The 12,898-nt window shown below is 47.9% G+C and overlaps 1 protein-coding gene and 1 long non-coding RNA gene across 2 annotated transcripts; both read right to left on the bottom strand.

Annotated features, from left to right (window-relative positions):
* Window positions 1–3,490: 3,490 nt before the first annotated feature.
* LOC124072246 lies at window positions 3,491–4,442 on the bottom strand. The gene is made up of 3 exons (XR_006845466.1): window positions 4,283–4,442; window positions 4,150–4,211; window positions 3,491–4,070 (listed from the first exon to the last, which is right to left on the bottom strand). It is a non-coding gene; the product is annotated as an uncharacterized LOC124072246 (long non-coding RNA).
* Window positions 4,443–8,096: 3,654 nt separating this feature from the next.
* Window positions 8,097–11,676, bottom strand: LOC124072244. Its single transcript, XM_046413492.1, has 4 exons — window positions 11,450–11,676; window positions 11,317–11,378; window positions 10,782–11,237; window positions 8,097–10,025 (listed from the first exon to the last, which is right to left on the bottom strand). Exons 3-4 carry the CDS (start codon window positions 10,815–10,817, stop codon window positions 8,736–8,738), a joined length of 1,326 nt encoding a protein of 441 aa, XP_046269448.1. The 5' UTR covers window positions 10,818–11,237; window positions 11,317–11,378; window positions 11,450–11,676; the 3' UTR covers window positions 8,097–8,735.
* Between the last annotated feature and the right edge of the window lie 1,222 nt (window positions 11,677–12,898).

Below are 12,898 nucleotides of genomic sequence, written 5' to 3'. Positions count from 1 at the left end.
TTCATCCAGGGATTACAAATGTTGATAAGAACACATATATATACACAGCTGTTTCTTGCTTAAAATGTTTCATGAATGCTTTTGATTAATGTCCATAGAACCATCAGCTGAGGAGACATTTCAACCTACTAAGGGAAATGAAATGCCAACCCAAACATCCAAAAGACGTGAACCTACACAGGTACAGTCTCTTTGAGATGTTTCAGTCTGGTTTTAGAGCCCATCACAGCACAGAAACAGCACTGGTTAAAGTCACAAATGACCTCCTCATGGCATCAGACCGCGGGCTTGTCTCCATACTTGTTTTGCTAGATCTCAGTGCTGCTTTCGACACTGTAGATCACAGCATTTTATTACACAGATTAGAACATGAGACTAGGATCACAGGGACTGCGCTATGCTGGTTCAAATCATATTTAACAGATAGATTTCACTTTGCTCAAGTTAATAATGTTTCCTCTTCATATATAAGGGTTAACCTTGGTGTTCCACAAGGTTCAGTGCTTGGGCCGATCCTGTTCACCTTATACATGCTCCCTCTAGGAAATATTATTCAGAAACATGGCATAAACTTTCATTGTTATGCTGATGACACTCAGCTGTACTTATCCTTAAAGCCTGAAGAAACAGAGCCATTAGCCAGACTCCAGGCATGTCTTAAGGACATAAAGGACTGGATGACCTCCAATTTTTTATTATTAAACTCAGACAAAACTGAGATCATTGTTCTAGGCCCCAAACACCTTAGAAATAGAATAGCTGATAATATTCTCTCTCTGGACGGCATTACTTTGGCCTCCAGTACGACTGCAAGGAACCTCGGCGTTATCTTTGATCAAGACGTGTCATTTATTCATCACATTAAACAGACCTCTAAGACCGCCTTCTTTCACCTCCGTAATATCGCTAAGATTAGGAGTGTCCTCTCTCAGAGTGATGCTGAAAAACTTGTTCATGCTTTTGTTACTTCTAGGCTGGACTACTGCAACTCACTATTGTCAGGATGTCCAAATTATTCTATTAATAACCTGCAGCTGATCCAAAATGCAGCAGCTAGAGTTTTAACAGGAATCAGTAAAAGGGATCATATCTCCCCCATCTTAGCTTCTCTTCACTGGCTTCCGGTAAAATTCAGAATAGACTTTAAAATTCTCCTACTTACATATAAGGCCCTAAATGGACTCGCCCCATCATACCTGCAGGATCTAATAGTCCCATATATTCCCAATAGAACACTCAGATCACAGAGCGCAGGTTTACTTACAGTTCCCAGAATTTATAAAAGTAGAACGGGAGGACGAGCCTTTAGCTATCAGGCACCCCTGCTGTGGAACCAGTTGCCAATCTGGGTTCGACAGGCAGACACCACCTCCACTTTTAAGACTAAACTTAAAACCTTTCTGTTTAGTAAAGCATATAGTTAGCACCAAATAAAGTGTGTAGGGCTGGTAGGCATAGTTTCACCCACCTCATGATATATAGCCACAGGTAGAATAGGTCTGACTAACTGTTAATCTTTAAATCTCTATCTTAGCTAAGCTGCTATAGGCCTATGCTGCCGGGGGACACAAACATGATCCACCAAGCAGTTTCCCCTCCTCCTTTTCCTCTTCTATCCTCTCCCCTCGTCAGATTAACATGCAGTTCATTATTTTATGTCACTAACTGTGTGTCCAGTTCTCCTCGTAGTCTTGTGTCTCTCCCTCCCTCTCTCTCTCTCTCTCTCTCTGTATCTTTCCGCAGGTATCTCTCCATCCAGATCTTCAAGTTGAACTGTAGCCGGCTCTATGACCAACCCAATGTGTATTGTTGACATCTGCCTGTCATTCCTCTATGTACCGACTATCGGCGGGGTGGTTCTCCCTACGGGCCGAAATCGAACTGATAGGATAGTGATTCTCAACATCACATAAAAAAAGAATACATGAATGTTACAGCAGTTCATTATAATTTTCAATACTATAAATTTCCTATAACTTGTGAAATGTTAAAATCATATTGAGGTGGTAGCAAAAAGTGAAACTAAACAGTTGAGATTTTGTTTTGCTTATCTTTTTAGTAATGTCATTTCTCATGTTGCAAATTGCTTTCCTGCCTGTACAACATCCATTGCACGTCTGCCCGTCCTGGGTGAGGGATCCCTCCTCTGTTGCTCACCCTGAGGTGTCTTCCATTTTTTCCTGTTAAAGGTTTTTCTGGGAGTTTTTCCTTAGTCGATGTGAGGGTCGAAGGGCAGAGGATGTTGCTGATGTTATGTTAAGCCCTTTGAGACAAACTGCTTGTAAAAATGGGCTATACAAATAAAGTTGACTTGACTTGACTTGACTTGAACCACCATGACCATCCAAAAGACATGAACCACCATCATCAGAAGATGAGATATCTTCAGGAGTTAGTGCTGTGAAGCGTTCCTCCAAAGGTGAACTTTACACATTTTTTATGTTTCAGTAATGATTGTGTCTACTCCTTTTTTGAATATGTATTGTCAGTGTGTGAACTAAATTACAAATGGCCAAATGCTATAGTAGTACAAACAGCAGCCACATGAAAGTTTTCCAATACTCTCTGCTATTAATCCTAAATTAACAACTAGCAGCAAGCTGTAGATGTTACAAAGGATTGCTCTACTTATTAACCAATAACCAACCATTAACAGCTACTATTAAACCCAGTTATTGAATGCCAGGCCAGATTTTGCCTGTGTGATTTTAATATTTTGCCACTGAAACTGTAGTAATGGCCTGCCCCAATACCAACCACTTGTCCTGGGTATTGACAAAGGTTGAAGCAGTGTAATGAGAGGGACTAGGACTGAGCAGCTTGTAAAAACTATTTATGGTTTATATGGCTTAAAATTATCCTAATCATTTCCTTTTCCCCAAGGATCATTTCAGTCCAAGCGGAAGAATGCACAAATCACTATCATAGGTGTAAATAACTTTATTTGTACTGTAGATGCTGGCATATATTGTATACAGATGTAGAATTCAAAAATTCTGAATTCTAGTGTGGCGGCGCGAGGGGCGAGACCTCCGCGTGCTAGAGAAAAAGGGGCTATGGAAATCGACACCAGTTGCCAGACAACGCCACCCTGGGAGTTTCACCCAGGGAATTCTTTCCAGGGGACTAACTCCCCAAGGATAGGTAATATAATCAGGTTCGTCCACAGCTGAGGCAGAGACCGTAGCTCGTAAAATTGATAATTTTATTTACAATAAAATTAAAGGAACCAGACACTGAAAATACATGAATTCAAAAAAAGAAAACACAAACCTGTCACTCAAATACAAAAAACACCAATCAGGGCTGAACCTCCTGGGCTTGATCCAGACAATATTAATAAAAAAAACAAGAAAACCCCTGGAACACCACACGTGAAGCAAACCAAAACTGGGACAACAAAATCCACCCGACGTGCAAAACACAAAAGGGACACCGCCACCAGGACCATCCACCACCGTAGGTTCAGCACCTGAATGGGGGAAACCACAAAAATCAGCAGGTTATAAAAAGAAAAACAAACAACCACTAACCAAGAAAACAAAACAAACGAAAAGGAAAAAACGAAACTATAAACACATACACACACACCAGAATAATATCCCGCTACTCACTCGTCGCCATACACACACACGCACACAATAGTGCATGCAAACATATACATATGGATGTATATCGGCTACACCGCAGGGAGAAGCTCCAACCAGCCGAACGGCCAGCCAGAAGCCAAGCCGGCTGCAGTGGGACGGCGCAGGCCCGGGGCGAAGCAATCGAGCCCAAGGCGAGACAAGCAATTAATCCCTCTGACGGCACGCCGTATCCAGCGCAAAGCGGAAGCGGGCAATCTCTGTCACCAACGACAATCTCCGGTATGAGGCAGAGCAGTTAGTCGCTGTTACAGCCAACGATCTCCGGTATGAGGCAGAGCAGTTAGTCGCTGTTACAGCCAACGATCTCCGGTATGAGGCAAAGCTGTTAGCCGCGGTTGAAGCCAACAATCCCCGGCAAAGCAGCAGTGGTTTCCCTCGCTGATCGGCCGACACTGCGCAGCAGCTGGATTATACTTCCCCCTACAATCGTAATCATAATCATACAGCATAAACAACTCAGAAGTGGCTGGAGGAGGGACCAAAGCGCTAGCTTACATACCAATCAGGCAGTCCTGGACGACACAGCGTGGAGGAGAGGAATAAACGCCGCACAGAAACAACCTGCAAACAAATGCACAAGTTGCCACAAGTACAACACCAAATAGGAGGACACCAGAGAACAACACACCTACCCGCAGCGAGCAATCAGTGGAGCATAGCGCACCCCCAATGGCCTCTACCACCACGCCAGGACGGAACTGGGGGAATGCCAGGAAGTGCTACGACCCAGCCTCTGACAAGCCAAAAAAGGAAGACAGGTGCTCTCTACCCGCTTTTAAGCAGTCTCCTTCCACAATGATTGGCCAAAATCCCAACCCAGCTGAAACTGATCGGACCACCGATTGCGTCCTGCTACAATCCACCCCCACTGATTAAATCGTCGTCCCGACGATGGGGTAGCTGAAACCAAACAACCTTAACTCCAAGGCCTAAATAGCGGGGCTACTGAATTAGCCACCGGACAAGGGGGTCCGACTCCTCCTTGCTCAGTCCCCACCACAGACCGTGGGAGTCGATGGACATTGGGATGGTAACCGGCAGTCGACCTCATGGTCCGCCGGGGAGCAGCTCCTTCAGTAATTACAACAGAAGGGGCAATACCTCTCGTTGCAGGTTCCACAGATGAAAACTGCACCAGAGAGGCTGGTTCAGATGGTGAACCCATCCGTGGAAAGATGGGGTAAGCCACTGCTTCTGTTTGAACAGGAGCAGGCAAAGGGCTCTGCGGCCTTAAAACCAACCAATCACCATTACCCAGCAACTCATCCTCCAATGGAGACAGCTCCGGGGGAGATGGAAAGGAAGCAGCAGCACCACCTGCGGAATCAATCCCTAACACCCCCTTCAACAAAGATCGGTGGACCCTTCTGATTCTGACTGGATCATCCCGAGGGGCGATGGTGTAAACTGATCCCCCTTCCTTCGGTGCCCTCATGACCCGATACATGACTGAGGCCCACTGATCCTGAATCTTGTGGCGCCCAGATTATACACCCAGATTTCGCAGCCATACCATCTGGCCCACCTTCAGGGGAACATCTCTGACATGCTGGTCATGATTTTTCTTACGGCGCTCGGCAGCAGCCCTCAGCCGGTCACGGGCTCCCTCGAAGGCCACCTGCAAGCGAATCTGATGTTCCTGAACCCACTCATGAACATGGCCGCCAACAGGATCCTGCACTCGGCCCAACAGGAAATCCACTGGGAGTCTCGGCTCCTGACCAAACATCAAAAGAAAAGGAGACTCACCCGTTGCCTGATGCGGAGTGGTATTATAGGCATACAGGACCTGAGGCAAACAAGAACTCCAGTCACGCTTCCGGGACGAAGGCAAGGTACGCAACAGATCGTGAAGGGTACGGTTGAAACGTTCACATTGCCCATTCCCTGAAGGATGATAGGGCGTGGTGCGAGACCTCTTTATGCCATATAAATCACATAGCTTTTGAACCAGGGAACTCTCAAAACTCCGTCCCTGGTCCGAGTGTATCCGGGCTGGAACACCGAATCTCAAAAACCACTCCGTAACCAAAACTTGAGCTACAGTGGCCGCTCGCTGATCACGGGTGGGAACGGCCCATGTGTATTTACTGAAAACATCAGTCATAACAAGAACATCTTCCACCCCATTCTGACTGGGCTCCAGGACAGTAAAATCAATGGCAAGAATCTCATTAGGACAAGAAGCCAACAGATGTCCCATAGGACCACGAGCAGCTGGTTGACTCACCTTGGCCACCTGGCACCTTTCACATGCCAGACACCACTGTGCCACCTCAGCAGACATCCCTGGCCAGTAACACCGCTGGCGCAAAAGCTCCAACGTCCTCTCGACCCCCTGATGACCATGCCCCTGATGGACCTCAGTCAGCACATCTGATTTTAGAGCCGCAGGCAGCAACAACTGAAGCACAATTTCGGCCCCGTCTGGCCTAAAAACCTGGCGATACAAAACGTCATCTTTTTCAACCAACCGATCCCACTGCCGAAGCAAAACCAAGGCTGCCGGTGACATCTGTTTCCGCTCCTCTCTATTAGGCCGCTGGTTACATGTCCAGAAACCCAGGACCTCCTGGATGACTGGATCGGCATGCTGAAGCGTGGAGAGGTCAGACGGAGAATGATGGGGCAAGGCTGCAACCACTGCTTGGGTCGCCTCTACCCTGTCCACCTGCGGGACATGCTGCAAAAGCTGAGGGAGTAGCGTACCACAGGATGTAGACTGCATGCCCTGTGCCTCAAAAGGATGCTGACGAGACAGAGCATCTGCATTCTTATTGCTTCGGCCTGAACGGTATTTGATCTCAAAATCAAAAGAAGCAAGTTGGGCTGCCCAACGTTGCTCAGTGGCCCCAAGCTTAGCTGATGACAGGTGACTCAATGGGTTGTTATCAGTGTAGACTACACATTTGTGCCCCAACAGGTACTCTCGAAACTTTTCCGTCATTGCCCACTTGAGCGCCAGAAACTCCAACTTCATAGAACTGTAGTTCTGCATGTTCCGCTCAGTGGGCCTCAAACCACGGCTTGCATAGGCTACAGGCCTCACCTTACCATTCTGCTCTTGTGACAACACTGCTCCAAGACCACTATAGCTGGCGTCCACCTCCAAAATGAATGGGAGGGTGAAATCAGCATACGCCAACACTGAGGTGAGTCGGGCTTTCAATTCCTCAAAGCCATGACAACACTCCTCGGTCCAACGACCAGAAACTGACTGGTCCTCCCGCTTGGACTTCACCCGTGCTAGCTCTGCCACCAGCTTATGCAGGGGTGCAGCCAACTGGGCGAAACCCTCTACAAAGCGACGATAATAACTGGCAAAACCAAGAAAAGATCGCAGTTCTGAGAGGGTAGATGGAGGTGGCCAGCGGGAGACTGCCTCGATCTTACTAGGGTCTGTGGAGACACCTTTGTCAGAGATAATGTGTCCCAAATAACGCACTTCCTGTTGGAAAAAGGCACACTTACTGAGCTTCACCTTAAGCCCTTCATGCTGCAAACGCCCCAACACCACACCCAGCCTCTCCAGATGTTGCTCAATGGTAGAGGAGAAGACCACAATGTCATCCAGGTAAAGAAGCAGGGATTGGCACTGCTGATCACCAAAAATCCGCTGCATCAACCTCTGGAAGGTGCTGGGAGCGTTACAAAGCCCAAAAGGCATGCGGTTCCACTCAAAAAGACCAAATGGAGTACAAAAAGCCGTTTTAGGACGATCAGGCTCTGCCACAGGAACCTGATTGTAACCACTAGCCAAGTCCATGGTGGAAAACCAACATGCTCCAGTCAGAGCATCTAAAGATTCGTCAATACGGGGCAATGGGAAGGCATCCTTCCTGGTTTTACCATTCAGGAGCCTGTAGTCAATACACATACGAAGGCTGCCATCCTTCTTCTTGACCAGCACAATGGGAGAGGCGTAGGGACTACTGCTCTCCCTAATGATCTGAGCACCCAGCAGTTGATTAATGTGGTCTTTGACAACCTCATACTCTGACGGAGGAATGCGCCGGTACCGTTGCCGCACCGGGACATCATCCAAGAGTGGAATCTCATGAGAGATCAGGTCAGTACAACCAAGGTCCCTGTCATCAACTGCAAAGACAGAACCAAACTGACTCAGAAGAGCTCTGACCTGTCCCTGTACTTCTGCCGACAAATGACCCAACTCCAGAGCTGCGATCTGATCCTGCACTGGAGGGGAAACAGATTGGGAAGCCATTGTGGCCACCACAGGTGGAACCTCAATGACACCAGCTGGTAAACTTGCCACATGTACCTCCTGTAGAGTCCCAATAACAGCACGGGGATGGAGCAACATATCTGAAGATCCTACATTCACAATGGGAATGTAGGCAGTGCCACGTACCACCGGCACCAGGGCAGGGGAGGCAAGGAGCCCAGCAGGCAGACCGGAGTCAAGGGGCTCAAAGAGCACGGTTGTCCCAGAATACTGCCTTGAGCATGTGGCCGCGATGACCTTCATCACACCACCTGGGATACAACAAACCCTCTTTCCACGGACCTTGACTCTCCCCATTCCTTGACCAGCCATGACACTGGCATCATGACACCGTTGAAGGGCTTGCATGATAAACTTGGGGGCCTCTGCCACCACCGGCAGATCAAACAGAGCCAGGCCATGCTGCCCAAAAAGTTCCACATAACACCGGCGGATGACATTCATCCCAAGAACCCCAGACGCCTGTGGAGACACACCCCCCGGGGGGTCCTTGACCACCAAAATCCCACAAGCTGGCAGGTGCTTGCCACAAAGCTCCACATCCAGCTCCAAATATCCAATGTAAGGGATGGCCAAACCATTGGCTGCTCTAAGCTGTAGCCAGTGACAGGATTTAAGCCGCTCCTGACCCCAGGGCTCAAACTGCTGACGAAAGAGGGACTCAGTAATGGTTGACACCATTGACCCGGTATCCACCAAGCAAGAGACCACTACCCCTCCCATACTCACACCTAAATGAGGACAAGACGACATGAGCTTGGACACTTCCACGTCACGTGCCTCTAAACCTGAGCCGGTGGCTGCCCCCTCCGAACTGTGGCTCTGCAGTTCGGCGGGTGCTAGTTTTCCGGCACCCGGGCAGAGTTGAATGGCCTATCTTGGGGAGGGGCTGGCAAAGAAGACTGGGTGCAAGTAGAAACCCGAACTTCACCACACTCCCTGGCGATGTGACCTGGTTGCTGACATCGCCTACAGATTATAGGGCCATGAAAAGCTTTTCGGCTATGCTGCTGAGTGTCTGGCAAAGGCGGCGGAATGCATGTCGACACCTGAGCTCCAGTACACTCCCTGGCAATGTGACCTGGCTGCTGACATCGCCTACAAATTATAGGACCACGGGAAGCTGTTCGGCTATGCTGTTGGGAGCCCGACAACCGGGAAATGCACTGAGTCAGTTGATTCAACTGCTCTTGCTGCAACTTGAGCATCTCCCTAACCTCATGCAGCTCAGAGGCTTGAGAGGAACTAAGGCCTACCTGACAACTGCCCTGGACCACACACTGAGCACCAAAGACAGAAGGAACAGAATGGCTGCGGCCTCTAACACCTCCAGGTAAACCCTCACGCTCCCACCGGATCGCCTCACTCCTGGCGTCCAGCAAGGTAGCGGTGGGCTGTCGACGTACCAACTGCTTCAACTCTCGACGAAGCGACCCATCTAGCACATGCTCCACAAACTGATCGCGTAGCAAAACCTCTGCATTGGGGATGCCACCCGGTGCATGCTGCTTCACCGATGTCATCAGGCCCATTAAAGCAAGTGAAAATTCTAACAGAGTCTCTCCCTCCTGCTGCCGGCGGGAGAAAAAGGCCTCTTGTAACGCCACATATGACTCGGCACAGCCATATAACTCCTGTAACACTGCAATGATCTTAACTGGGTCGGTACGCTCCTCACTGGGGCGATATTTAATTTCCTCCCGTGCCTCTCCCTCCAAATGGTCGAATAAAAAGAAGGCCTGATCAGGAACTGACAAGTGGCGAGCTCTCATACAGGCTTGGACCTCCTCCAGCCACTCTGTTAACCCTATGCCTGATTTCCCCCTAAATATAGGACATTTTCTGTCCCGGGGCACAAAAATCAGTCTCTCCATTAAAGGAGCACCGAGAGTGGAAGAAGCAGTGGATGGAACTGGGGCCGACGATGCTATACTAGAGCCAGGCACGGCTGCGACCTGCTCCTGCCTCAGCCTCTCGTTATCTGCTCTCAGTTGGGCAACTAAATCCCTCAGTTCTTGCAACTCTGTCTCCATCACTACACCTCTATCAACTACAACTTCTCCTACCGTGAAGGTGAAACCCGGAGAAAAGGGCTCGTCGTCGATCCACAAAACCAACTGCTGCTTTGCCTCAAGAGAAAACACAGGAGAAGAAAAACAAAAAAAGAGAAACACAGGTTAAACACTAATAATCAAAACAAATGGAAAAAAACGCAACAAACCTAAACGAAGCATACGTCTCTGCTCTCCAACTGTGACATCCTGCCGACAACGCCAGATTGTGGCGGCGCGAGGGGCGAGACCTCCGCGTGCTAGAGAAAAAGGGGCTATGGAAATCGACACCAGTTGCCAGACAACGCCACCCTGGGAGTTTCACCCAGGGAATTCTTTCCAGGGGACTAACTCCCCAAGGATAGGTAATATAATCAGGTTCGTCCACAGCTGAGGCAGAGACCGTAGCTCGTAAAATTGATAATTTTATTTACAATAAAATTAAAGGAACCAGACACTGAAAATACATGAATTCAAAAAAAGAAAACACAAACCTGTCACTCAAATACAAAAAACACCAATCAGGGCTGAACCTCCTGGGCTTGATCCAGACAATATTAATAAAAAAACAAGAAAACCCCTGGAACACCACACGTGAAGCAAACCAAAACTGGGACAACAAAATCCACCCGACGTGCAAAACACAAAAGGGACACCGCCACCAGGACCATCCACCACCGTAGGTTCAGCACCTGAATGGGGGAAACCACAAAAATCAGCAGGTTATAAAAAGAAAAACAAACAACCACTAACCAAGAAAACAAAACAAACGAAAAGGAAAAAACGAAACTATAAACACATACACACACACCAGAATAATATCCCGCTACTCACTCGTCGCCATACACACACACGCACACAATAGTGCATGCAAACATATACATATGGATGTATATCGGCTACACCGCAGGGAGAAGCTCCAACCAGCCGAACGGCCAGCCAGAAGCCAAGCCGGCTGCAGTGGGACGGCGCAGGCCCGGGGCGAAGCAATCGAGCCCAAGGCGAGACAAGCAATTAATCCCTCTGACGGCACGCCGTATCCAGCGCAAAGCGGAAGCGGGCAATCTCTGTCACCAACGACAATCTCCGGTATGAGGCAGAGCAGTTAGTCGCTGTTACAGCCAACGATCTCCGGTATGAGGCAGAGCAGTTAGTCGCTGTTACAGCCAACGATCTCCGGTATGAGGCAAAGCTGTTAGCCGCGGTTGAAGCCAACAATCCCCGGCAAAGCAGCAGTGGTTTCCCTCGCTGATCGGCCGACACTGCGCAGCAGCTGGATTATACTTCCCCCTACAATCGTAATCATAATCATACAGCATAAACAACTCAGAAGTGGCTGGAGGAGGGACCAAAGCGCTAGCTTACATACCAATCAGGCAGTCCTGGACGACACAGCGTGGAGGAGAGGAATAAACGCCGCACAGAAACAACCTGCAAACAAATGCACAAGTTGCCACAAGTACAACACCAAATAGGAGGACACCAGAGAACAACACACCTACCCGCAGCGAGCAATCAGTGGAGCATAGCGCACCCCCAATGGCCTCTACCACCACGCCAGGACGGAACTGGGGGAATGCCAGGAAGTGCTACGACCCAGCCTCTGACAAGCCAAAAAAGGAAGACAGGTGCTCTCTACCCGCTTTTAAGCAGTCTCCTCCCACAATGATTGGCCAAAATCCCAACCCAGCTGAAACTGATCGGACCACCGATTGCGTCCTGCCACACTAGCATACCTCCTTATGCTTTCAACTACAAATTTGTTTTTCTGACCACTTTAAGGTAAAGCCCCCCTGAAGAAGAAGAAGACTCCCTGGCAGCAGACAGAGGTGCAGGCCATGGAAAGGCACATGAATCGATTCATCACATCTTGTGTTGTACCAGGAAAGAGTGACTGTGAGAAGTGTTTAAAGGCTGAACCAGAAGCTCTTAAGAACCGGGACTGGCAGACCCTGAAGTTCTACGTTTACAACAGAATCACAGCCTACAAATGGAAATTTCAGTGTGAATAATTTGAATGTCACCAACTATCTGGTAGGGCATTTTTTTTCTCCATGTTTAAAAACAGGTTCTGCATTTTGCATTTGTTTTTTGTTTTTTAAAAGAGTTTGATTGGTTCATTTTACCTGAGTTTGTTAATATAGTTGAACTCATTAAAATTTGAGATCTGCAATCTAAATGTGAGTTTAATATTTTGTTCAATTATCAGTAGTCATTTTGTTAAGTTTGCACTACGTGACAAGTGATGAAGTCAACCAGCCAGGATCAGCTAACTCTTGCTTGCGGTGCTGGGTGGTTGACTGTGATTTAAAAATATAATAGAATAGTAAGGATATCAATTAGTCATAAATTTTCCTATGTTATAAAGATGATTATATACACAGCAAGAGATGGTCTATATGCAAGAATTGCGCCTTGCATCACTATGAAGTAAAGCTGAATTTCAGAATTAGAATACTGAACTACTAATTTATCTTCCAGTTCTTAGAATAAACCTCTAGATTGAAGTTTTTTTTTAACAAATGCAGTAAACCAGTGCTTCTCAATTATTTTCTGTTGCGCCCCCCCCAGCAAGAAGAAAACAATTCGCGCCCCCCCCCCCCCCCCCCCCCCCACTCTCCGCCGCGACTATAAATAATAGTAATAATAGTATGTAATAATATTTAATAATATGTAATAATAGGATGCTAACAATTCTCGCTGGTTTACTGAAGTAGCATTCACAAAGCGGGATGATTGTTGGCAATATTCGGCACGTTTTGGCTGAAAAAACTCCAGTGGCTTATCAGCATGATTGGGATGTAATGTCTTCAAGTGACGCCTTAATTTATTAGGCTTCGTGCTGTCCGCTGCCAACATTTTTAGACAGTAAACACACCGGTCTTTCGTCTCCCACTTTAGTCACAGTGAAGCCAAGCGCTACATATGCTTCGTCATATTTCCTCGTCTTA

Source organism: Scatophagus argus, chromosome 15, assembly GCF_020382885.2.
Source record: "Scatophagus argus isolate fScaArg1 chromosome 15, fScaArg1.pri, whole genome shotgun sequence".
Classification (NCBI taxonomy): domain Eukaryota; kingdom Metazoa; phylum Chordata; class Actinopteri; family Scatophagidae; genus Scatophagus; species Scatophagus argus.
The sequence above is the reverse complement of the archived record's forward strand: the minus strand, read 5'-3'. Positions and strand labels throughout refer to the sequence as shown.

Coding starts and splice junctions, on each gene's coding strand:
- LOC124072244 (XM_046413492.1), bottom strand. CDS start 10,817: ATGCACTATTGTGTGCGTGTGTGTGTATGGCGACGA. Junction 10,026..10,781: donor GTGTGTGTGTATGGCGACGA/GTGAGTAGCGGG, acceptor TTTTCTCTTGAG/GCAAAGCAGCAGTTGGTTTT.